At 40.8% G+C, this 26,996-nt stretch overlaps 2 protein-coding genes across 2 annotated transcripts; both read left to right on the top strand.

Annotated features, from left to right (window-relative positions):
• Nucleotides 1-6,256: 6,256 nt before the first annotated feature.
• zbtb7c (zinc finger and BTB domain containing 7C) lies at nt 6,257-8,787 on the top strand (the record flags this gene model as incomplete). The annotated part of the gene is made up of 3 exons (XM_079235004.1): nt 6,257-6,967; nt 7,071-7,744; nt 8,172-8,787. The coding sequence occupies 3 exons, from the start codon at nt 6,257-6,259 to the stop codon at nt 8,785-8,787; spliced, it is 2,001 nt and encodes a 666-aa protein (XP_079091130.1).
• Nucleotides 8,788-22,836: 14,049 nt separating this feature from the next.
• Nucleotides 22,837-23,982, top strand: s1pr3b (sphingosine-1-phosphate receptor 3b; the record flags this gene model as incomplete). The annotated part of the gene is made up of 1 exon (XM_079234986.1): nt 22,837-23,982. The coding sequence occupies one exon, from the start codon at nt 22,837-22,839 to the stop codon at nt 23,980-23,982; it is 1,146 nt and encodes a 381-aa protein (XP_079091112.1).
• Nucleotides 23,983-26,996: the final 3,014 nt, after the last annotated feature.

The raw sequence follows: 26,996 nt of genomic DNA, 5'->3' as shown, positions 1-26,996 counted from the left end.
CTGACCTAAATCAGAGGGTGTCTGCGCCATAGGCTTATTACACAGTGCGCTTAAACTTGTGTTGTGGAGGAGGATGGGGTATTATTATCTTCCAGCTACCCACCCTGCTATAAAAACTAGTGGTGCGACATCTCCACAGCGCAGTGCTGCTGCCCTCCCTCCCTTCCTCTCACTCTCTCGCTCGTCCTACACGAGCCACACACAACAGTGAGCCTGACTCTTAACTCCACACTAGCCACTCTGCTACACAGACAGACCCAAGAATCACACTCTGCTCTCCTCTGTTGCGCTGCTTAATCTTCTCGCCATTGGATATTCCTCCTTGGGTGTTTTGTTTTTCTTTTTTTAATGTATTTTTGTGAATGGGCATCCGTGGCCGGTGTGGGGAGCCTGTGAATGGACTGATCGCCCGGCTGACTGATTGACAGACTGGCAAAGAGAGAGGCAGCTGTGATTCAATTAAAAAAGGGCAATGCTGAGAGGTCAAGCAAGGAGCAACAGAGCCTCTTAGTAGTCTGGAAATACAAAGACACGTGAGGGGAATCAAGAAACTGAAGGCACGGTAGGTGATGGGTGCTGAAAGCTGTGGAATGCTGGCAAACGTATCAAGACATGTGTGAATTTATGTGGAAGCCAGAGTTTTGGAGTGTGCTCATGGGTGTGTGTGTGTGTGTCTGTGCGTATATGTCCACAATAATGTGTCACATTGTTTCAGAGTCCGCGTGTGTGCGAACAAGCTTGCACTTGTGCATTGTGTTACAGTGAGCACACGTGCAGCACTTAGTGTCCCAATTAAAAGAGTGTTGTAGCGGCAAATCATAAAGGCCTGGCAAGGTGTAAACAGGTCAATAAAGTAACTTAATGACTCATGTAATCATTTAGGCTGAAGTGTAAATATTGTGCTGTAAAATTCTGGAAATAGCATGAGCGTTTATAGCATCACAGCCCGTCTTGGAAAAGTCAAACGTAGTAGTTTAAGTGAGCTTAAGTATGTGTTTTGTCTCCAACAGTAATTATACATTGCATTTTTAGATATTCCATATCTATACGACATCCTCCTTTAAATCCAGAATAAATACTCAGGTAACTCATAAAGATAGAGGGGATGTTTGTGAGTGGGGACAAAATAAAAACATGTTATGGATTTGAGACTGAGCTGTAAATTACTGTTTACAACGGACTTGTTGTTAGCCAGCTTATGGACCTCTTACCTCATGTAGTTACAAAATCCCATGACCAGTATCATCATCAAACTTGTTAACCAGTTTTTGATTCTCATTCATGTATTTAGATTTGTTCTATTGAATTTATGAGCACGGCAATTGTTAAAAATGTATACAATTTAGTGTAAGAGGGGGAAAAAAATACAAGAAATGAAGCTGCATGTAAAAATGTATATTAGGGGTTCTGCATTTGTCAAATACTGTAATATATATTAAGTCACTTTAAAAGAGTACCTTCATTTAAGTTAGATAACTACTCAGCAAGACAATAAATTAATTATAGATATCTTACCAATTACAAGTTCAACTGATAATATCTCATTAGCAGTTTGTTTTAACCGGCCCCTGCCAGTGTTTAATAAAGGTGTATTACTTTTGCTCATTCACTTTAATTACAATTTTAAACAAGGCTTGATTATAGAACTGCAATAGTATCATTGATTTAGAAAATATATTTTGCTCTCAAAGTCTTTGGTTGTCTTTATTCAAACCAAACAGAACTGTAGAGAAACTTAAGGTGATGTAGAAACAAAAATGAATCTGTCCTTTAGACAGCAAAAAGTCTGGAAGCAGCATTCTTAATCACTGAACCGATATTCAGCAGCGGACTATAAACCTTTGTTTACTTTGGGGGTGAGAGAAATAATGGTGTGTAGCTGAGGGCCCCCCTGAAGGCTCGAGAGATGACATTTAGTGCAAGCAGGCTCTTTAAGGAGCGGAGAGAGTTAGATTGGCCTCCAGATCTCTTAAGACCACATTGTTTTCTTCAAATATTTCATTGTATCATACTGATAATACATGCAACGTTAGTATTATTACAGGCATAAATTGTCTTTGCGGAAGTAATAGCAGTGAACAATTAGATCTAATAATGAATTTATTGGGACAAACATTGTAACACGAATATCTGTTATTTAAAGTGAGACTTATGGTGCCACATATTAGAAATGTATTGAACTCACAGGCAATTTTTTTTAAACCAAAATGTTAACATCGAATGAAAGTAATTATTTACTTACATTAATAATATGTATGGCAGCACAATCATGTGTCTTATAACACGTGTAAATGTGGAATAAATGTTCACCAAAACTCGGTGTAAACTTCCCATGAATAAGTTTCAAGCGATCCTCAACTTTTAAGCAAAATATGTGCAGTTAAATGCTCAAATAATGATGAAATCATTATTTGAGCATTTAAGACACAACCCAGTTTGTGTAACTGGCATCATATGTTGTTCACCTGCTCAAGTTGACAGCAATTAAGAATGTAAAAACTCCCCCTATGCCGCCTGCAGGCTCCAGACAATTGTCATTTAAAACTCCAACCAGGGAGGTGTCTCCTGGAGAAACAGGTGCACTGTTGTACTGGTGATAATGGACTAGAGACACAGTAGGTCAAATCAATGTCTTCTACTAATAAGGGCTGGATTTGGGCTGTCAATACTATAAATTATTGTCCATCTGTGACTGTTGTCCAGCAGGTGTTTGCTATGGGCAGTCGGTGACAGGGGTAAACTTTGGCTGCTGGTGATTTAGCATGTGGGTCAGGTGGATGCACTGGTCTGACAGGGATAAACTAGGCCTAGGTGTTGTAGCTTACAGGCCAAATGAGTGTCTGCCCGTGACAAGGGTTGAGATGGACATTAGCTGCTGATTTGTGGCCTGAGCGGTCAGGGCTGGGGACAAGTTAGCCGTTCTACTCGAGGCATAATGATGATACAGCTGCAACAGGGACAGAGAGAGGAGGAGGAGGAGGAGAGGAGGAAGAGGAGAATGATTAGGAGGTGGTAGAGGTGGTGGTGGTGGTCAGATCCCGGAAAGCAGATGAAGTTCTTGGGAGAAAGACGACGCTGAATGGAGGTGACACATCATTTGGGGTGGGAGTGCTGAGTTGAAAGTGTTAGTGACTAAGTGAGGCATGAGAGGAGACGTGGCTGGGCGGAAAGAGACAGACAGGACAGAAAGAAGAGACTGTCCATTAGAGGTCAGTTTAATAATTGAGCTGATACTGAGGTATGAATAGTTTTCACGTGTGGAACTGAAATTCCTGGTAAGTAAATTCACTCTGTGACGTGTGATAAACAGAGATAGGTGCTACAGCTGATGACTGCAACAAAATATGATTCTGACTATTTATTTACTCAAAGACCATGTCACTTAATGTCGGCAGGTTGTTATAGGCTGACCCTCATTAACTGAGTGAGTTTTATCAGAAAGAAAAAAGTGAGATTGTCCTTCCTTGACTTTACTGGAATAGTAAGATGGATAAGAACTGAAACAGTAATTATCAGAGCGGTTTCACAAGGCGTCCCCACCCTGGCTACTCTGTCGGTGGACTGGGTGGGGTGGGGTGGGGGCTGGGCGGGGGAGTAAAGGGTTAAGGCTGTTTGGCTGATGAAATGACGCTCCAGGACCTTGTGGTGGGAAAGCGGTGCCCTCCTCCCCTCCCTGTCTATGTGGCACATCCTCCTTAGATCCTCTCCACATTGTAATTAGGGGCCGGCCGCTAAGAGCTAGCGCTAGCTAGTGGCAGGCAAACAGTGGGAACCGAGGGGAGTGGTGCTCGCTGGGGCTCCAGGAGAACAAACAGCAACAGCAGCACGTGCCTCATAGTTCCAGGAGTGGGTGGGATGGATCCAGAGCAAACGAATGACAGCGGGTTCACCAAGCCCTCCCAGTCAGACTCTTTTTCTCTCCCTCTTATCCACTCAGTGTTGTTCCAAGCTCTGCACTATTGTTTGCCTTGGCAGGCTGTTACAGGGAGGGGCCCCTCGGCTGGTGTTTGTGCAACCTGTTAGGGAACTTTTAGGGCCATCTGATCTCTCCCCTACTCCCTCACTGGCGATCCTTTCACCTTCTACCCAGGCTATAACTTTTATGTATGTTGTGGTGTGAAATATAGTGAACAACGTTTTAACGAGGTGTGTGCTACAGCGCAGGACTTGATTATGAAACTTAATACGGATAGAATTCCCTTTTCTGTTCATTATTCATTATTTCTATTTCAAATACATAATTCCATCAGCTGGAAACTTTCTCCGCTGCTCTTTTGTTCCAGTTTTGGAACAAAAATCGGAGGGCCTATATCCTATACCACCCCCACTATATACATTTTAATTATGACCACTCTATCAATGGCATATAGCAACAGTTACCTAGCAACAAGATGGACAAGAATAAACTACATGTAAGATTGGTATCCAAGTTGTATACCTGCAGGTGAACTAAGGGATTTTCTGAAAAAAAAGAAGAAAAAAAATCCCTCTCTGGTGTGATCCCTTGCAGCACAAAAGCAAGTGTGTGTGTGTGTATATATGTGTGTGTGTGTGTGTGTGTGTGTGTGTGTGTGTGTGTGTGTGTGTGTGTGTGTGTGTGTGTGTGTGTGTGTGGCTTCAGCCCTGGCCCATTTAGAGCCAGTCAACAATGCAGCTGTGGTGAGAGGGCCCGCTTCAAAGTATTTATCTACACATGCCTCCAGTGACCACCAAGTGTGGACGGCTGAGTTTAAGCTCTATTCATAGACGTGAATGAATGAGCACCTGGCCAGTGGAGGTTTTTTATCACTGTAACTGTAAACAACAGCACAGTGAATCAACAGGTAGGAACTCAGGCAGCTGTGGAATGGCGGTTTTAAAGTGGACAGAGATTTGCGAGCGCAAACAATGTTGAGCTCTTGGTCACAGAAAGAGAGAGAGAGAGAGGATAGACTGCAGAAGCAAGCATTTTGACAGGATACAGTATCTAGAGTACAATCTGACCTCTTTTGGCGTTCTCTTCATTTCTCACCACATCCCAATCGCACGCGGCATTGTTCAAATGAAGGTATCGGCTTGCTTTGTGCTTGTATCTGTGAGAGACACACAAGAGGGATGAGCGTCACACACTTTATCACAGAAACCCTCACACACTTATCACCAAGTGTCGAACAGAAACAGCAGCAAAAATATTGTTTTGCGAGGAAAGTTAACTCCGTTTTAATGTGTTATCAAGATGATGGGTTTCCCTCACTCGCACAGTCGAAACACGAAATCGTGAGAGCACATTGAAGAATAAATAGACGTGATGTTTGCTGAAAATGAGACATGCTGTATTTACCGCTTGTTGCCTTTGCTGCACAGATGGCACACAAGCAAGCATGCATACAGTATATTTTAATAAAGCGAGACTGTCACTCATTGTTGTTGTTAACAATATCGGCTTTGCTCAGAAGCCTCCATCTCCTCAAATACAAATTTTAATACTTAAAATCCTTCATCTAATGAAGGATGCTGCTTGTGTTCAGTGACAACGAGATGTAGAGAACCTGGCACTCCTATTGCACTTCTTAAAATCAATGTTTTAGGATGATGAACTGCTTCATTATTTGCTTTAACGTGCCCTCATCACTTCCTCCTGGAGAGAATCACTGCGACAAAATCAAGTGTTGCTTCCTCGCTGTGATAAGTAAATGTTTATGATGCCGACTCGTGTGGATTTTTATTGTGAAAATGAGTGTGACCAATCATCACCTGGCAACAGAAAGTCAAAGAAAATGTTCAATGGGATTTCTGTAGAAAATTCATCTCCTTGTATTTTTAGCCAAAAAAACACTCAATCAGCTGCACAATAAGAACTTTTTTTTGCTTTTTTTTCAAACAGAGAAGGTAACCTTGTGACATTACTCTAAAAAGAAATTTACACATATTTCAAAGCTTAATCGTATTATCTATTGTGATGCTATTTTATATTTATAGCGCTGTCATATTTTTTGGGGTGTACAGACTGGATATTCTTTTATCCAGACAAACCAAAAAGTATTGAAGGATTCTCTAAAAACCTTCAAAACTGTTGTTGTTAAATGACCTTCCAGGCTTCTGAAAGATTACTAGGGATTTATAACGTTACACACAAAGACAAGACTATTAGCAAAATTAAAATAGTGAGGATTAATGTAAATCACAGAATTATGTCTTTTTCAGTGTGACCTTCTAATTTTCGTGTCACTGAACAGCTCATTGTGATTGCCTTCTATCCAGATAACAACAGAGGAGAATGGTTCATCACAGAGAAGAGGACCTGATTGGGATCCCCTTCCCAAATCACAGCAGCGATGTCCTCTGCAGCCTCAATGAGCAGCGTCGCGAAGGGCTGCTCTGCGATGTCATCCTCATCGTCCGTGACCAGGAGTACCGCACCCACCGCTCCGTTCTGGCCGCCTGCAGTCAGTACTTCAAGAAGCTCTTCACAGTGGTCACTGACGGCGGGGACCACCATCACGCGGCGACGGTGTATGAAATCGACTTCGTGGCCCCGGAACCCCTCACGGCCATCCTGGAGTTCGCCTACACGTCGACTCTGACCGTGACGGCGTCCAACGTCAAAGAGATCCTGAACGCGGCTCAGATGCTGGAGATCCCCTGCATCATCAACGTGTGCCTGGAGATCATGGACAGCGGGGGCGGAGGAGGAGGGAGAGCGGAGGAGGGAGAGGAGGAGGAGGAGGACGTAGAGGAAGACGAGGAGGAGGAGGAAGAGGAGGAGGAGGACGAAGAGGAGGACGAGGGCTCGAGGAAGTACGAGCAGGAGGACGAGGAGGACAATGTCAGCGAGAGGTCGCTGCAGACGTCGGAGAGCAGGGGCGAGCGGACGCCGCCGGGGACGGAGGACTCGCCGCCTCCCGGCACCTCCAAGTTCCACCAGCAGTTTGACCTGCACCGAGAGTCGTCACAGTCTCAGTCTCCAGACGCCATGAGAGGCAAACAGGTAGTTCACTCAATACTTTTTTAAATTTCTGTTACTTATCTTGTATTTTCACGTTAAAAAAACGTTGAAATTCTAAAGCTGATGATGCCGTCTTGTGTTGCAGGAGAGTATGGAGAGTCGGGCTTTGAAGGATTTTTCCATCGAGTCTCTCCTCCAGGAGGGTCTCTACCCCCGAATGTCAACACTGGACAGGAGGGCCAACTTCTCTCCTCTCCTGCCAGGCTTCTACCCCTCCATGTGGGCCGCCGAGTTCCCGACCTTCCCCAAGCAGCTCCTGAACCCCAGCCACCACCAGCATCCCCACGCAGCGGCTCCACAGCAAGCCAGGCTCCCACACGCCTTCCCCGCCTCCGCGCCACTCGACGCCTCGAGGCCCCTCGACCTGGCAGCGAAAAGAGGGATCATCAAGGAGGAGATGAAGGAGGAAATCCCGCTCAGTCTGCTCCACGGCGACTTCCTGAAGGAGTTTGTCAGCTCGGGCCTCGGCAGCGCCATGAACACTGGGTCAGTGGCGTCGGAAGCTCACGCTCTGGGTCCGATAAAGGATGAGGCCGACTTCCGGTCGTACTTGAGCTTCCTGAGCTCGGCGTCCCACCTGGGGGCGCTGTTCCCTCCATGGCAGCTGGAGGAGGAGAGGAAGATGAAGCCTAAAGCGTCGCAGCAGTGTCCAATCTGCAACAAGGTCATCCAAGGAGCGGGGAAACTGCCGCGACACATGAGGACACACACGGGGGAGAAACCGTACATGTGCACTATCTGTGAAGTTCGGTTCACCAGGTATGTGAAGCAGCACTTCTCATCAGATCATCATCATATTAGTAGGCCACACGGAGATCATCTTGAGATCTTCCTGTTCCGGTGCGTTTTGACTTCAAAGCGCCGGGTTATGACAAACAGCAGGGTTAACGGAAAAGTACCCCATGCTCTTTTGACTGAGGTTAATGTGTTTTCGCCAAGTCTGAATATCAAAGAGCTGAAAGTGGAAAGCCCCCTCCGCTGGTTTCTTTGCATTGGTGATATGTCACTCACCAACATCCTCCCGCTGTGGCATATTTTCCACCTTTAATATGGAGACAAATCATCTGTACCGTTGTTAAAACTCACTTGTGTGTGCAGAAGAAAAGCAATGTTGTAATGTACGTGCGTGTTAACCTTTCCTTCATGTTTCACACAACGGTATAAAAACGTTTTGTTCTTTTCTCAGACAAGACAAACTGAAGATCCACATGAGGAAGCACACAGGCGAGCGGCCCTACATCTGCCTCCACTGCAACTCCAAGTTTGTCCACAACTACGACCTGAAGAACCACCTGCGTATCCACACGGGCGTCCGTCCGTACCAGTGCGAGCACTGCTACAAAAGTTTCACGCGGTCCGACCACCTCCATCGACACATCAAGAGGCAGAGCTGCCGCATCTCGCGCCCCAGGCGAGGCAGAAAACCAGCGGCTTGGCGGTCCACACCCACCAGCAACTTCCTGTGCCCCCCTACTGCCGCCCCCAACCGCTTTGAGGAGAACGGGTTGAGCCCGGCGTACCAGGGAGTCAAGAGTCACGGACTTGGGGAGATGCTCGGCAGCAGGGGTCTGGGCTTTAAGAGCGGGGACGACGTGGGAAGAGGCGGCAGGGAGGACCGGCGAGCTGAGGGGAAGCGCGGCGCGGAGGAGGAGAAGGCGGGAGCGGGGAGGCAGAGGGGAGTGTTTGCCTTCGCCTTGGCGGGAGAAGAAGTGCTTACCCACTCTCCATTCTATGCTGCGACCTCTGACCCCTGGACCATGAGACTGGAGCGTGCTCCACCCATCCCCGAGCCGGCCAAATGAACAGTGGTCTGTGGGAGAGAAAAACAAAAAGACACAAGAAAGAAAGTCTCTCGAATCTCTGTTTCTGTTCGCACCTTTTTAAAAAGTGACAGTGAGATCAATGGATCTTTTGAAGCCTGCTGAGTCGCAGTCGTAAAACAGACTCTTTTTTTTGTTTATGATCACACGCAGTCTAGTTAAATCATTAAAAAGATGTCACGTTAAGAAATTGTTTACAAATATTTTGAGCAATTAAGAGGAGGCAAACAGTTTGACACTGCGAATGAGGAAAACATATCGGAATGCTGTTATAAATAATATTTGCATTATTTATCCACAAGGTTGTCTAAAATGCTATTAGTTCTTAAAACAACACAATTCTACAAAGTCCTCTGAAGCAAGATGCGATGAGGCTTTAATACTGAGAATTCATATGCAGCAAAATATAAGAATCAGAGGAGGACTTATTGCAATTAATACAATGCTGAATTAGTGACTATGATGAATGTAAAATAAAAGACAATGGACAAAAATAGTCAAACATTAATTGTAGAAAAAGGTTTCAAAACATTTCAGTCTCATAACAAAAGGGAAAAGAATTAATAAAATACGATTTAAATAATTTATGTATACAAATCACACTGATTTTATTTTAAATAGTTGTGTTTTAAGTGTTAAAAAAGGACCAGTGCTTTTTAAAAAAACTATAAAAAAAACACATAGAAATGGTTTATTAGAGCAGGGCATAGTCTGGCACATGTCCTGTAAGTATGTTTGATTCTGACATTGTTATTTAATGATATTCCAAAACCAAGGGAACCCACTTGAAGTCTAATAAATCAGGACATTTGATAACGTGTTGTTAGCCTTTCACTGCCTTGTTCTGATTTAAGCTCCTCGTCTGCACTATTGTACATAGACACAAACCTTTTGGCCATGGTGTTGTTAATTACGGTTACGTTGCTAATGTAAAAATATATATATATATGTATATATATATATTGATCTTAAGGCACCCATCCAAAGATGTGTACTTTGATATTTCACAGACTTGAATATGACTTTGTTTTAATGTTTATGAATATGTGTCTTCAGAGGATGTATATTTCTGACTAATCGACTGTCGCTTCAGCTATACAGTACGCTTGTGTTTTCTCTGCTGCAACAAATTAAGAGGGTTTCAGCCCTGTTTTTCATATAATGTCCATCTCTGATTTGTGTATAAAGAAGTAAAAAAAATATTTGAATTGAAATGGGAAAGTATTTTCTTGCTATTTATGCATATTTAAATGAATGAGCCTTGGCTATATTTTGCAAATCTGTTTTATAAAGACACTAAATGTTGAACTTCGCTCTTCTTTGGGAGTATTTTGTTTTGTTAAATTACCAAGTTGTGTGCGTGTGCATGTTTATATGTATTGTTCTATCTTTGTGAGGACCAATTTGAGACATTTTTCAGGATATTTTGGTCGCTTTTATTGCTCGAGGTCAAGTCTTGGTTTTAAGATCCGGGGTTGGGGTTAGGTTTTTAGTTGTGATGGTTAGGACCAAGAGCAAGATAATATTGTGTCAGTGAGAATCGTGACAAGGGGATAAACTATATTATATCTAGACAATAAGATTACAAATTAAATAACCCAACAGTAATATTAAAAATAACACCAACTCACATTGTCCTGGTTCTAATTGGTGACCAAATGGTTTTCTCCCCATGGTTATTGGGTAATGTGAACCCAGTATTGAGTCAGCGCTATATTAAACCAAATTGGGTCAAATTTAACCCATTGATTTGTTTGATGTGTCGATTTTTTCGGAAATGTTTGTATTTCCCATAAAATACTCTACTTCTACAAAATGATTTAAATCAACTGGTAAGTAACACTATTTGCTTTTTTTTCATGGAACATATTTTACCATGACATCATTCACATCATTCTGAGAGTCATTGATATGTATTTATTCAATGTTTAACTAGGGACAAGTATATAACACAGACCACACACTAGCATTTACAGCTCTGGATGGGTCCTTCAAATATGCAAAACTCAACTAGACAACATGTAGAAAGCAGCAAAAAACACAAACATTGATATAATAAATTAATATAAAACCCTGCACTACATTAATTCCTGACTACATGAATGACCCCTCTTTAAAAGCTGTGCCAAACGGATCTCAGTCATGATCCATTTGGATCTGTGGGTGAGGAGTTCCACATAATGAGGATTTAAGATGACCAGACTGAGAAACAGCAGCTCACTGCAATATTTGCAAAATTAATGAACATATTTAGCTTCTTAGCAACATATCAATCGTGAGATCTTATTGGTTTCCAATCATACATTTGAATTGCATGAATATATATATATATATATATATATATATATATATATATATATATATATATATATATATATATATATATCATCTTAAGAAGGAAGACTGTAGGAGACGCTTCTGAACAAGAAGTTATACAACAACTTAAATGTTAAAAAGTGAAGTAAAGTGGGTCCACTACCTGCCACTGTGTTGTATTAGTTCACACCCACACAAATATAACCACAGAAGGATATATCTCCTCAGCTGGAGGCTGAGAGGTGGATATTATTATGCATTTACTGTAATGTGAGGTCGCGCAATGGCAGTCATCCCTGCTGAGGCCAAAAAGAGTATATATGAAATACATATTTGTCTTGAATAATAATGATAACCCGCGGAGAGTGCAGATAAAATGTCCGAGGATGAGGCACCGACAAATGGACACATAATCAATTAAAATATCGCTAATTATCCAAAGTCAAAAGCAATGTGTTACAAAAGTCAGAAGGTGCAGCATTAGACGTTCAGGGCATGAAAACACGAGAACACTGTATGTGAACTATTGATTACAGCAACAATTGTCTTCAAGACGTTTTGCTTAAGTTATTGAACTATCAAGTTTAAGGATATTATAACCAAAGTAAATAGTCAAAAGGGCAACACATACATCATGTTTAAATATTAATGGATCAATAAATAATTTAATATTGAAGATGATTACGCTGCTGAGACTCATTCAGACCCGCCTGATCATACCGTGTGGCTTTGATATTTTATAGCTGTCTTGATCAAAAGATCAGATCAGTCTGTTTCCTTTGTCTTCTAACTGCGTGGTCACCGGAAAGCAGGTTGAAGAGAGTTTTCCCCCCAAAATGTTGTTACAACACTCTTGATTTCATGATTTAGAGTGCTCATCTCATTGGCTGTGCTCGTCTGTTTCTCTGCCCTGACCTCTAGTGGAAAATAATTGGTACTGTAACTGACCCTGTTTATATTTCCTATTATTAAAAGAATATCCAAAATGATATGTTCATCTGAATGTACTCTGCGTGACAACTAATAAAGAGACAGAATGTCTAAGACTGATGTTGTGAGACACACACATATCTGATTATAAGATTAAAAGCACATTAAAAACTGCTGCTGACGTTTTTCCCATTTTAAATGGTTTTCCACCCAGTGGCTCATTAAAGTAAATAAATCTCACTGACTGATTGAAACATCCCTTCCATCCTGATATGGCCTTTGTCCTCTTGAGGGCGCTAGAGATTTAAGTTTAACTTCAAAGTCACAATAATTCATTTTATTTCAGATTTCAAAGAAGAAAAAAGTCACAATAATATATGTTGCAGTGGAAGATGATGTGTTTCTTTCTTGTCTTATTTTAAAATGCTGGTGAAAGTCTATAAAGATCAACTGAGGGCATAAAATAAAAGGCCTGTGGTGAAAGCTTTTTTTAAGCCACACATACAGAACAAACCACATCCTTTCATGTGGGGCAGAGACTGTCTGCAGCAACTGCTTCCTGTTGGGTTCACTTGTTTCTTCACTCGGGGTTTATTGATACAATGAAGGGTTAGAATATATTTCAGTAATAACGTGTTAGGATGTCAGCCAGTGTCTAGGTTTACATTGCAAAGTGATATTTCAAATGATATTTCAACTGATGCTATGTTTGAATCAACTTTTAAGCAATTTGATGTGATTTAATCAGTGTCCACTTGCTTCAAATGCTTCAATAAACTACTGACAGGAAAACGTTCTGACTTGTGGTGCAAGTGATGCTCAGAAGATATTTTGGGATAGATTGACTTCAGCATCTTTTGTACAATGAACGCATGCTGTTCCTCTTTGGCTGCCTATATAACTTCCATTTTCGTTTTCTGTTAAATGGCAAATATTTTAATGTAAATGTGCAACATGGAAAACAAACTAAAGTTGTATGCACATTCATGTACACTCACCAGACTGAGAGATGTGTACATATGTGGAGTCTTCATCCTCATAAAACATGCAAGACGATGCATTTTTGGACATTTTAAATCATCCAGTGTGCATCATGATTACGAGATTGCAGTCTTCTTCTTCTTTGCGTCCTTTGCTGGAGCATCACTGTGTTTCTCTGGTTACGACCACCTGTAGATCAGGTGTTGTTGTGCAAGACACACAATTGGGAATCCTATAGTTTAACCCGCATAACAAAGCATCTTGAGATAATACAAAACACCTCAAGTTACTTTCAATAAAATATGGCATACTTAAAAAAAAAATCAAAGAAAATCTACTATAATGACAATTACAGTTAATTATTATTTAAAGTGTTAGAATGAAACAACATACTAAATTACTGTAAAACGGCCCTCAAACTGAGGAAACTAAATAGAATGTAGCCACTAATCATTGTATTAGTTACACATGTGCTTTCACTACTATGATGTGCCAACAGGTGACTCCTCTCTCCCACCGTTTTTGACATAAGTATTAGAACAAAATATTAAACGACAGAATAATATTGAGAAAAATCAGGTCTTTCTTGGCCTAATTTGTCTTGTGAACCGAGTTGCAACACCACTGATCTGACCACAAAACAAATAATACGGCCTTTCTGTGAGCTGTGTCTGGTGGTCTCAGTCACCAGTAAGAGATCACAGCAACTGGAGTGTCATAGACAGACAGTTAGATGTGGAAAATGCACACCCACAAGACAAAATGTAAAATGTGTGTGTGTGAGTGTGTGTGAACATGACTTCGTAACCCCAACCCTCCTGAGGTGTGACTTCCTGACCATTAACCTGCAGTCTTGTCTGGGTTCCTCTCACTGTTTCTACTTAGTCACCACCGTGATGATGACCCTGTAAGGCCCATGTTGGTACACACAACAGTACTTGCTGGGTCTGGTTGTGTGTGTGTGTGTGTGTGTGTGTGTGTGTGTGTGTGTGTGTGTGTGTGTGTCTCTAATGGATATCCTCTGAGGAAGCTGCGTGACAATGCAGCTACACAATGCAGCTAGTTAGACCAGAGGGATTGCTGGCGGTGACCGGGTCTGATGTTCTCTGTGGGGTTTCTGAGGGGCCGATGAGGAAACACCTTCAGAACAAAGGGCTTTAGAAAAGCAACAGTTTGTCTGTCACAAGATCTTAAATAGGAACAAAATGTATGACATAATTAGAAAGTAGCATACTGACATTCATGTCAGCAGCTCCAAATTTGCTGAGTGCTTCAAATATTTAAGTGCTGATGTAAGACTATCACAGTATAAGATAAGATATTCCTTTATTAGTCTCGCAGTGGGGAAATTGCTGGATTACAGCAGCAGACAGGTAAAGTGCACACAAGAGACACATAGTAAAATAAAATAAACAAGTAATATAAATATACATTAAAACAGTAATAAAAACAGTAAAGAATCCACAGTAGCAATATTATATATACAGACAGAGTAAAATGTATTTCAAATTTTCAAAATTTATATTACACCAGTTGAAGTGATTAAAGTGACCAAAGTATTATAATTCAAATAATGTATTTGTGTAGAATTATTACAAAGTTAATTTGGCAAACTTGTTCAGACAACAATTACTTAATTACACATCCAGTAGATACGTAATAACATTATTATTTGTTTGGAGTTGTGTTCCCGGGCACTGATGTGAGTCAAATATTCACTCTCCTTTTTGCTCTGTTTTGGTCTCCACCGACTTCTGAGGGAAATACCTGCTAAATGCTCCACTAAGTGATCACACAGTGGGCTTTTAGAGAAATAATTAAGGTTAGTTAGGACGGGTAGAGAATTTGATACTATTGTTTGAAGCAAACAAAAAAGATAACGACTTTTAAACAGTTTCCACATATCTTTAACTCTTCAAAACATTGGTATGAAAGGGATTTCTTCTGATTCGGATCAATTCTTATGAAATAAGAAGTGCATTTAAACTTCTTGTTTCTTGCGGCTTTTTTACTTAAACTGCAAAGTCCTTGATTATATTAAGACATTATAGGTAACGCTGCTCTATGCAATACCATTACTTCCCATCACACATTATCAGAAGCTAAAAAAACTGCATCTCTCTTCATCATTGACTGTGTGTGTGTGTGTGTGTGTGTGTGTGTGTGTGTGTGTGTGTGTGTGTGTGTGTGTGTGTGTGTGTGTGTGTGTGTGTGTGTGTGTGTGTGTGTGTGTGTGTCAGGAAGGCACCAGTTATATGGCCTCTAATGAAATATGTATACCGTTTGGGGAAAGGGATGCACTGCTGTGAGATTTTGCTATACAAAGCATTTTCACCTGTAAGGTCAAGTCTCCATTTAATGCGCGACTTAATCATGAGAAATCCCTCAGCACACATTCATTCACGAGGAAACATCATAATAAAGTGAATGTCTCCATGAGGACTGATTATGCTTCCATAGTATGTTTAACAATGAAGTGATGAGGCCACATTACGTGACAATACTGCATGAAGTATTGTTCTCTGTAAGGGAACTATAGGCCTGACCTCACGGCATGGCTAAAATTAGATCTTCCAAAGAATAAAGAAACACCAGATTGGTCGTAATACTTGTTTATCTGACATCCTCCTCCTGTAAATTCAAACAACCTGAACTAACTTCAGACATGACTGCACTCTTACTTATGTTTAATTTGTAGTAATCACTAAATCCCACTCCTTTTATTCATTTACTCATCATTGTTTGAAGTTAAAAATGAGTTACAAATGATTTACAGATTATTTTACGAAGCTGTTTGTCGCCACGTGTAACCAATGTATTGGGGTCAGTTAGTAACTGATCTCTTCATCCGTTTATTTTTATGTTTAAGAAACCACCAGCATCAGCTGCATGAAATGTGGCTTGAGAAATGTCCGACAGTTTTTATGCATAAAAACTGTAAAAAAAAAAAAACTGTAAAAAAAAAAATGTAATTTTTTTGGTGAACATTTCTCCCATGTTCTCATAGGGATTTTATATGCAGGACCAATATAGATCCAGCTCCATGCTCATCTCAACTGGTACTCTAGCTGCATATGCTGGCATGCTTTCATCTGGCTTGCTCATCCATCACCTGCAGGAATTTGTAGTAGAGACTAACGCACACCTACATTTAATCAGGCCAGCTGTAATGGTTTCCTGCTGTACATGTACTATGCATCTTAGTAATTTCCTACTAGCTTCAGGAGCAGTTGTATTGATTTCACCAACAGGAAGCAAACAGATAACAAAGATGTTTATCTCACTTGAGAAGAGTCCGCCTAAATCCCACCAGACTGATCTTAAATGAAAAATACACATTATTCTGATTACTATGATGCTGTGAGACCAAATTTAACATACAAATATTTCATAATGTTGAACAGCAACACCTACCTTGGTGTTTCAACACGTCAGTGTCCCGTGAAAATAAACACAGGACATTGATCCAACAAAAAATGTACTTTAGATAATGTTATTACATGGAACTAATGTTGTCTGACTGGTGCAGATACGCAATATGAGCGTGATAAATGAGGCTTTCTTTGGTATGTTTCAGACATAACTGATTTGAAATATGCTTTTATGATTATAGCACTAAAGAAATTAGTGAAAAATGAACTGCAGTGATGAAAGAAACATCAACTTGAAATGTATTTTAAGCCAAGCAAACAAATTTCCAATTATTTGCTCACCAGCAATGTGAGAGCTAAACGCTTGAAATATTAGTTTTGCTTGGTTTCATGAGTAGTTATTGATTTAAAAGCTTTTGCCATACGAGATAGGGAACTGTTTAAAGTTCCACCATTGTATTGTAGTTAACAGGTACGTGTTTAGTGAGCCTCGTTTTTTCAGCTATAGTTTTAAAAAAGATGATTTGTCCACTTTGGTGATAACACCTACGGACAGCTTGAGCTTTTTATTGGGTTAACATAACAAGAGAGTTTTTATCTGCATTAGCAAAGGCTGCAGAGGAACGGTGGTTTGCCACCTACTGCCACACATCTAGATGATGAGGTTAAAGTGGAGCCGCCTGAATCATGACTGTGAAAATAGAAGCCAGGATTTTAAAAAAATGAAATGGAATATTAAATATAATTTCCCTTTGCAGCTTTTTAAAACCATTCCCATGTGTTCATTTTTGTATTTTACATTGTGTTTAGTTTAACACTGTCTTGACTTAATGTTGAGATTGTATTTTTTGCCCTGATGAGTTGTCAGTCAGGCTACTAGGCCATAAGGAGCAAACCCGTTTCCTTTTAGTTGAGTTCAATATTGCATTGGCCTTCCAGACAGTTAATGTGAGTGTGCAGCAACAGTCCATTTATCACAAGGTTGGGCCCATTAGGTCTGCAGTATACTCAGCGTGTTGTGTTGATGTCCAGTAGTCATTGGCCATTGCCTGGCTTACGGCTGAATGGATGGCAATTACATTATCGTTAACCAGAGAGGAGTCTGGATTCTGTGGAGCCGAGGGCAAAGTTCATATATAACCCAAAATATCAATGTCTTACGTGTATGATATTTATTCATCTTTCGTTAAAGCTGCTTTCCCAAAACTCATCTTGTCTTTTTCCTTATTACGTCACTTAAAATAAATATCAGCACCTGCATTTACAATGGAGATCTGCTGAGAGACGCTGAAGGGACCAATCAAACTTGACTTTTATTCTACAACTGTAAGATGGAACCAGTGAGTTCCTCAGAAAGCTATAGCAGCATCAGACATATTTAGAAAGGTGTTGTGTTTGTGACTCATGTTGCATATCTTTACTGAGATTAATCACTTCCTTATAGGTTTTACTTAGTCAAAATACAAGGGAAATGTCAACAAAATGAGGTATTGTCTACTCTAGACACAGAATAAATGGGCTGAAGGAGCACATACTGCAGATTGTACTAAGCACAACACAAACGGAACCACTTTCTAATGAGGCATCTTCATACAGGGTTTATAAGATGTAACTAATGACTTCAGTGATGCTTTATAAGTCATCTACTAATGCTTTGTTTTTCAGTTATTATAAGTAATTAATAAGAAAACATTTTGGGCTGGCTCGTTAGACCATTTGTTACATTGTTATTTTATTGTTATTTGACTTTTAGTATTTAATTAAAGCTTTATTCATGTTACAATTGAGTATTTTGTAAATTATTTATTTAATTTGAATGTAAGATGTGTTCTCTTTTGATGCTTGTTTTTCTGATAATGACGACTTGTGTTCGACCTTCCATTGGCCTTAAGTTGTATCTCCTGTTGTAGTTTTTCTAAGTCCTGTACTTCTCATCTTGATGGAGGCTGTTTGCCGAAACATTGATCCATATAAACTGAAATAAATGCATCAGAATAACACCAACAACTGCCTACTTGATAATTAAACTCCTGTATTAATTACATTTACATTAACATGTATATTATAAAAAAACAGAAATAAAAACACATGCCGACGATGGTTGGTGACTCTTAATCACCCGTTGGTGGACTGCCTCTAATCGGCTCTGCAAAGTCTGATGACCTGTCCAAGGTGGACTCCATTGCCTAATGTCAGCTGGGATTGGCTCCAGTTACAGAGAATGTATGGATGCATGTATATATCTTTTTTTTTTCATATACATGTATGTGAAGGTGAGGAAAATAGGATGTGTCCCAAAATACAGCTCAGCAGGGGAACCATGCAATTACCATAGAAGGCCTCAAATATGAGCCAACTCCAGAAAAACTGTGGCTTCTGGGTTTTTCCCATGTTCAGTGTTAAGTGATCTCTCTCCATTAAATGTATGTTTGTACTGTGATGTCAGCCAGTTTGACATTGGAGAGACTGTCGAGGAGCCACTGTGCTATTATTGAAGTCAGACGCATTTGCAGAACTGACATAAAACCATCCGATTAATCTCTCAGCTGCAAGGGAACAAAGGAAAGTTTAAAAATGTGCACTTCACGGTGCAAGAACTAGATGTAAGATCACTAACCATCCTGCAGCAAAAGGAAGTGACAGAACTAAAAGACTTCTTTCTGTTTGTGTGGCCTTCTGAAGTTGGCCAATCCTATAGACTAAACTGTGCCACAGCTGAAATTATTCCTGAGTTACGTCTCCGAGGCCTTGTTCTGTTGAGTTGCATGCAAGAGACCGCCGTGCCTAGAAATACTGCCGCCACAAAGCCACAGGGCAGGAGGGGACTCTCCGCCTCAGATTCGTAGCCCAGACTCTTGGGGCGTGTTTTGCCTCAAAATGGCGAGGGTGAAATTAAAGGCAGAGTTTCGTGTAATTGCACATGGATGTGCCCACTGCCCACTGCTTTGACCCCACCAGCTCTTGCACTCCTTTGAAGGGTAGAGAACTCGATCCAGGCAAGCCCTGGCAAAATATTTGCACATTTTGTAATGTGCTTACACTAGGACCCTTTATCTTTATTCTATCCGGCCGTTCTCATTTAACCATAAGTTCCCTGCTTTGGATGAGAGGCTATTATGCTACCAGTCATATAAACTGCATTATAATAAATTATGAATGTTGTTAGACTACTTTATAGATGTGCTTATTTGTAAGCACTGCTTTTATTTTGCATTATGATTAATAATTCATATTCTAATATCCTCATCTCCTGAGTCAAGGGAAGTTAGTTAAATGATGTTATATTTATATATCAACATACAGTAAGCAGATCCGGTAAAAAGCTCTTTAAGTACAAAAAGGTATCAATGTCAAATAGCTCATATTCAGATTCTGTTGTATTTCATTTTAGTCAACAGCAAACAATGTCCAGCAATGCAAAGTAACTAATGTTCAGGTACTTATGCTTTAATTGAGTATTTTTATTGTGTGCTACTTCATGCTTCTCCTTAATGCATTTCAGACAAATATTGTACTTTTTACTACATTTAATAGACAGCTATAAATATTGGTTTCTTTGATGGCAAAATAAACACATGATATGTTGCAACAAAATATCCAACTGGATAAATAAGTAGTAGTTATAGCTCCACTTTAACCAGCTGCAACATTAAACTGCTGGTTATATGGCAATATATGAATACCAACAATACAAGTGTGTAATATATAATAACATACTACTGACAGAGGACATGCTGCTGTATAATTAGTTCTTTAAGTAGATTTTTTGCCAATGAAACTTGTGTTTGATTGCTACTTTTATTTAATAGAGTGAATACATCTCCAACCACTGACAATGTCACACAGAAACAGTACTAAGGTCCAGCAGGCTGCAGTCGAGCAGTGGAAACTTTCCCTGAATGGTTTTACCAGCTGGCTAAACATCTTTATTGTACAGTACTTTCAAATGAGGGGTTGCAGCTTGTAGGTTTATACTTAAATAAGCATTATAATAGCAGGAAATCACACATATGGTGCATTGCTGATTTAGGGGAGAAGTACAGCTCCCGATGCTGGAAAACGGCCGCTATAGACAACTTGAATTACTGTCCTGCTGACAAAGATGACAGGCACATTCAGCCTCACTTAAACCAAAGACGTGGTAGTGAGGGTGGTCCTGCAAAAGTGAAAACCCTCCACCCATGCTCCTCTTCAGTAGTCTATGAATACCCATAGACATGGACTCACTCTAACCACATATTATGGGGTTGTACTTGCTGATGGTTTCATATTTGGCTGAAAGTTTATGTAAATGCAGATGTGAGCCCCACATCACTGTAGCTTTCTGAAAAACCCAAGGTTTTTCCAACCATGTTGTCGGTCTGTTAATCCATCTGCCTTTACGTCGACCCACTCTGTGATCGGTCCCAGATTTGCTGCGGGTCCAGAGTAGCTATTTGGCTTTTTCCCCGAGATTTTCCCCTTGCTGCTGGCACAGCGTGCGACTTGCAGGAAACGACTGAGAATTGTGACTGTAACAATGCTAATGGAGCAATGCCAGACCACCGCTGTTTATTCTACCACACAAAACATTCCTCTGGGTTAATAACCACAGACACTGGAAGAGATCTCCTATTTAACGATTTGGTCTGTGACACAGTACAATATGTGCTTTTGGGGAAAGTGCAAGCAGCTAAATGTGTGGCACTGGTGAAAGTAAAGCAATAGGATTCTTAACGTTTGAGTCATAGTGCACAAATCCAGTGCGCAGTGCTCAGGTTTATTGTTCCAGTCATGGTTTGAGCAATTTTAGGTTTAGTTTTTGGTCTTCAAAATCTCTGCAGAGTAGATTCCACCCTGTCACGTCTATTTCAGAGAGTCATCATCTGTGTTGCTGCCTCTCAGACTCTCGAGTCCCTCTCCTTGCTGCCAGCCCTGCCCATCCTTCCTGGATATGAGGTCACAACAGAAGGACCAGAACAAAGGATGGGCTGCAGTCATCTTAACCTAAACTCTTGCAGTTGGTTGAATGCACGCTCTTTCACTTTTGTTGTGCATGTCCAGAAACAACACACTAGTAAAACATGTTTTTACTTCTACAGACTATAAGCTACATTTATGGTGTGTAAGTATATCTACAGGGACAAGGCTTTTGTTGCAAATTGCCTGAATTAATATTTGTGTGCATTTAGTTATTAGAGATTATTTACTTAAGATAAGTCTCTACTCTCTGCTTTTTATATTCTAGTCCAGTAGTTCTAGTCTGTTTGATTATTTGTATTATTTGTGGATGTTTATAACATTTGGTTTCTAACCTACCCATCTGTTTTTCAATAATACTTCTTGATACAGTTAAGATAGTTTGCTAATTATTTCAAATTAATCAAACACTGCACAATCTTAGATCCTCTCATTCACAAACTCAACATCTTTTTAAGCAATGCAACAAAAATCACTTAATAAACCAATTAATGACTCACGTGAAGATAGATTACAAAAAAAACACAGCAAAACTCGAATTAAATGAATATGGAAATTCCTCTTTAAGGATTATGAAACGTATTCCTGAAGAACTTATTCTTTTTTAAACATGTCTGGGACAATATTAATGCAACACATTTTAAAAACACAATGATCTTCCACCATAGCCTGTGTATGGCTCCTGGCTCTGCTTCATGCACCGACCCTCCGCCCGCCCCTGCGCTGCCTGCCCGGGCTGAAGGAGGGAGAAGGAGGGGAGTGACTTCCAGACAACGACTCCGGAGTTTAGAGAGCAGTGAAAGATGAGGAGCCGCTCTCTTCCCCTGAGCCGAGGGAGAAGGAAATAAAGAGCATCGTTTAATCTGGGTAACACGGAGAGTCGACAACTCAGCAATGGAATGTACGTCTTTCAGTGCGCGTTTCACTTTCAACTAAACCCCGACTGCGAGCATCCCACGGTAAGAGGAGTTGAGTCTGCAAGCTGGCAAGAAAAAAAGCGAATTTGCGCGACTACATCTGAACGGTTTAAAGTGAAATGCATGATGCCTTACAGTGTATGTGCACAATGTATAATGTCTAAAAAAAACAGATATAGAATACTTTGTCTTTTTAATTAAGTAAGTCCCTGGTAGTGTGGGCAATGGTCCAAGATTCCATGTAAATAAACGAGCATCATTGTGTATTTTAAGGTTTAGATGTTTGTAAAAGTTTTCTGCAAGCACTTTCTCCTCATAAAGACCTCTTGTTTCCACGGGAATGACGAAAACTACATTATTCTGTTAAATTCTATCAGATAAACATATGTTTCTGTATATGGGTACATATAATATATTGAACCATAAAAGTGTGTGCTTTCCGAAATAACGCTGACGCTCCTCACATCTCCCTCTGCAGTCCAACGCGGTGGATCTGCTGACACTGGACTCCCTTGCTCACTTCTGACATCCAGTGTCAGCAGCCGGTGCTTTTGAAGATGATCAACCCTCAGATATTCCTCCACTACAACTACACAGGGAAGCTGGACCACCGGCCCACCGTCGGCACGCGGCCGGGCACCGTGGACACCAAAACCATCGTGTTCCTCGTCATATGCAGCTTCATCGTCCTGGAGAACCTCACCGTGCTGGTGGCCATATGGAGGAACCAGAGGTTCCACAACCGCATGTACTTCTTCATCGGCAACTTGGCGCTGTGCGACATGCTGGCTGGAGTCGCCTACCTGGTCAACCTGCTGCTGTCAGGTGAGAAGACCCTGCAGCTGTCGCCCGCTCTCTGGTTTGTCAGAGAGGGAAGCATGTTTGTTGCACTTGGCGCCTCCATCTTCAGTCTCCTGGCTATTGCTATAGAGCGACACCTGACGATGATCAAAATGAGGCCTTATGACGCCAATAAGAACTACAGAGTGTTTCTGCTGATAGGGACTTGCTGGCTCATTGCTATATCTCTTGGGGCTTTGCCTATTCTGGGCTGGAACTGCCTGGACAACCTCCCCGACTGCTCCACAGTGCTCCCTCTCTACACTAAGAAATATGTGGCTTTTTGTATCACGGTTTTCATGGTTTTGCTCTTGGCCATGTCGGTCCTTTATGCCCGCATCTACATCCTGGTGAAGTCCAGCAGCCAAAAAGTGAGCAAGAACAGAAACTCTGAGCATGCGATGTCCCTGCTGCGCACCGTCATCATTGTGGTCGGGGTCTTCATCGCCTGCTGGACGCCCATCTTCATCCTGCTCCTGGTGGATGTGGCTTGCGAGCAGCGCTGCCCCATCCTCTACAAGGCGGACTGGTTCATCGGCGTGGCGGTGCTCAACTCGGCCATGAACCCAGTCATCTACACTCTGGCCAGCCGCGAGATGAGACGGGCCTTCCTGGGCCTGGTGTGTGGCTGCTGCTACCGGGGGAAGGCCTCCGCCAACGGCAGCGGCAACAGGCAGTCTCTGGAGCCTAGCCGCAGCCGTAGCAAGTCGTGGAGCAGCCAGAACAACCCCAACCAGAACCAGCAGAGCATCAGGCGGGCGGAGCTGGAGAAAGGGCGGGAGACGGACATGGCGCACGGCGAGGTCTCCGTGGTGGCAGGAGGGGCGGCTCATGCCGTCATTGAGAGTGACAGGAAGGACTGAACGGAGGGAGCGTGATATGAACGGTGGAAAGTCGAGGCTGGGCCTAACCTGTGTGAGCTCACGGGCTCGTGCAGTTAGCTGGGGACAAAGAGGAATTTGAGTTGTGATTGATTCAGAATGAAGGATTTCTTGGACTGCAGGGCAGTGGTTTCTCCTTTGTGCTTGTTATTGATATATCTGCATCATCCGAAGTTTGGAAGTATATTACAATGTTCACTCTTGACGTTGGACGGATCGATCACCTCTTTGCAAAGTACATATTTCATCACTTTCCAGTGAGAAGCACGTACCTCCAAATTTGGGACATTTGACAGTTAACTGACTCTTCATTGGTTGAGAAGATAAACTGTCTAAAACAGTGTTGTGTTATATTAGAGGAATGCATTGTCAGAAAGGATTGAAGAGGTTTATTGTGATGTCATGCAGACGTATCGGAGGTACGTGGTTTTCACAGGACAATGACGATTTGCAAATGAATGGTGCTCTTTACCTCCACAGAAAGAACAAAATACTCACCTCTGTGGTTACCGATGTGACAATCTAAGACAAAAAAAATATCATTAATTAAAGTGCAATTATAGTTCTGCAAAATAATGTAATGAAGAATGTAGACAATAATTACTGTAATGACAAATAATGGAAGTTATTTATTATTCTTTGCAGTCCCTTCTGTCATTTTGTATTTACTCAAACACCGTGCGGTTGTTGTATTGACAGCTGCATTATACATTGTATATGTGATGTAAAGGAGATAAAATGCTGACCAGTCAAAACGCGCTCCTCTTTTCATTATATCAGCAGCATCTTGTTGATAAAGAAAGAACAACATCCGTTATCACTGCAAATAATTAATGGATGCTGTTTATTCAACACCAGCAGTTTTAAAGTGATACAGGGGCTCCATCTGCTGGTTAATAATAGTAGTTCATATTTGAGTAACGCTGACTTGATATTTTCATAACATGCTGCATGATAAGTACAGAATCTCTTCAATCATCATTTTAGGACCAAAATGAAGTTGTTGTGTTTTATCCGATTGTTCCAGAAGTCAACACAATCAACTCTAGAAGCATGAAGCCGGTGAGCTGAAGGAAGAGGCATGTGAATGCAGCATGTGGAAGGGAAGTAGTTCACTACTATATGCAGATATCTATGTGATACAACAATATTAGCTTTAAACAATAAACCTCATGTTTCCAGTAGTGCAGTTCTGTCCTTGGTATGTAACTCACATGTTGATTCGCACAAATTACAAACAAATATGTATTATTTTCTCACTTATGTTGTCGTGGCATTTGGCCAAGCAGCTAGTTCTGGGATTTCTGCAGCCACCATAATATAATAAAGGGGATTTTTGTTTGTGTTGCTCACAGCTCTGAAAAATAACTATAAGATATTCAACACCAACATCTTTTTACAGACACAGAATCCAGGTTAACAATCCCAAAACCTGATGTGAACAGTTTTCACATCTCTATTGAAACCTGTGACATTGTGTTCTGTGGATTATCCAGAACAATAATGGTGTATATCTTGTTTTGTTTTTCTTGTTTCAATACCAAAAACATTCCATTCCTAAAAAATATCTGCATGGTAAAATATCTTGATAAGTCAGTGAGACATTTTTTTTTTAATAACTTTGACATTTTAGAGGAAAGTGTGATGACACTGACTAAATGCTACATCTAACAGAAACTGAAATATTGATTATTACAGCAGATGCAACAACAGAGATTCTACACATTCACGGTTTTATTGCCAACAGTCATACAGAATAATGATAAACCCATACAACCAAAAGAGTAAATCTGTAAACATCATTTGGACCTTTTTGTTTTTATTTCCTTTTTTTTTCTTCTTTTTTTTTTTTAACTATACCTGTTCCAAAATAGTGAGTTTCTTTGTGATTTTATTTGACAAAGATTTATATTTAGAATCTGGAAATGATACATTTATAATATATAATAGAGAGGGAGGGAGGGAGAGAAAGAGACAGATAGAGAGAGAAAACGGTCTCAAGCAGCAACACGCAGCAGGGCAAAACACAACCTCTAGTGAACAGGCATGCCCCATTGAAGATCAGCTATTGCACTTTAAAGAGAGAGAAAAGAGAAATAAAAATACCATTTGTACAAATAAAAGGCACATTTTCATCAACAGAAATCTAGAAAGAAGCCGTGTTCTTTTTGTGTCCCAGCATGTTTGGTTGTATAATTTCTTTATGCCACACAACTAATCATCACGTTATCAGAGAGATTCAAGTATGGAGTTGTTCCTGCTTTGTATATAATTTGTTTAAAACTTTGCACATTTTGCCCGGGCGATTCTACAAATTTTGCTCTTCAGAAATGAAGGCTAATCTCAAAAGAATTCTTGAGATTAGCATCGTGTTTTATTTTTATTTAGCACATCATTTCTTCTCCCAAGATATTAGATTTGATGAAATTATGTCACAAAGAATTCGACTAAAAGTTAATGGTGGATTACTGTCAAAAAAAGTGAAATCAGTGATTCTTTGTGCCCTTTTCTTCACACCTTTCTCTGAAAATGCCAATACGTTCTTCCTCTCGCACACTCAAAGGGACACAAGGAATCAAGGAAAGTCTCATCGGCTGAAACCAAAATGAAGCCGGTGGTGGATGTTTTTCATAACGATCCCAAATACTGCTCCTTGCTAAAACATGTGTTGTCGTGAGATGCATGTACTGTACACTCCCTCTTGCAGCAAAATACAGGCACGTTATATTACATTGCATCTGTCTTGTCAAACTCATTGAACACATGCTGATTTTGGTTCAATTGAAGTGGTCCAGTGCATATCAAATACAATGCCCCATTCATTTGGTATCCATCAGAGTACTGACAACAGTAAGGATGAGAGCATTTCAAAAGTATGTGTACTATATTTCTATCAGCCATTTCAAATGTTTGATTCCCACTCTACAAAAAATGTAGAACACTAAATACAGTAAACTGTTCTGAGGAATGATTGTGTACAGTGGACTGCAAAATGC

This window comes from Taurulus bubalis, assembly GCF_910589615.1.
Source record: "Taurulus bubalis genome assembly, chromosome: 19".
NCBI lineage: Eukaryota > Metazoa > Chordata > Actinopteri > Perciformes > Cottidae > Taurulus > Taurulus bubalis.
Note: the sequence above shows the minus strand (reverse complement) of the source record. Positions and strands in the feature narration are given on the sequence as shown.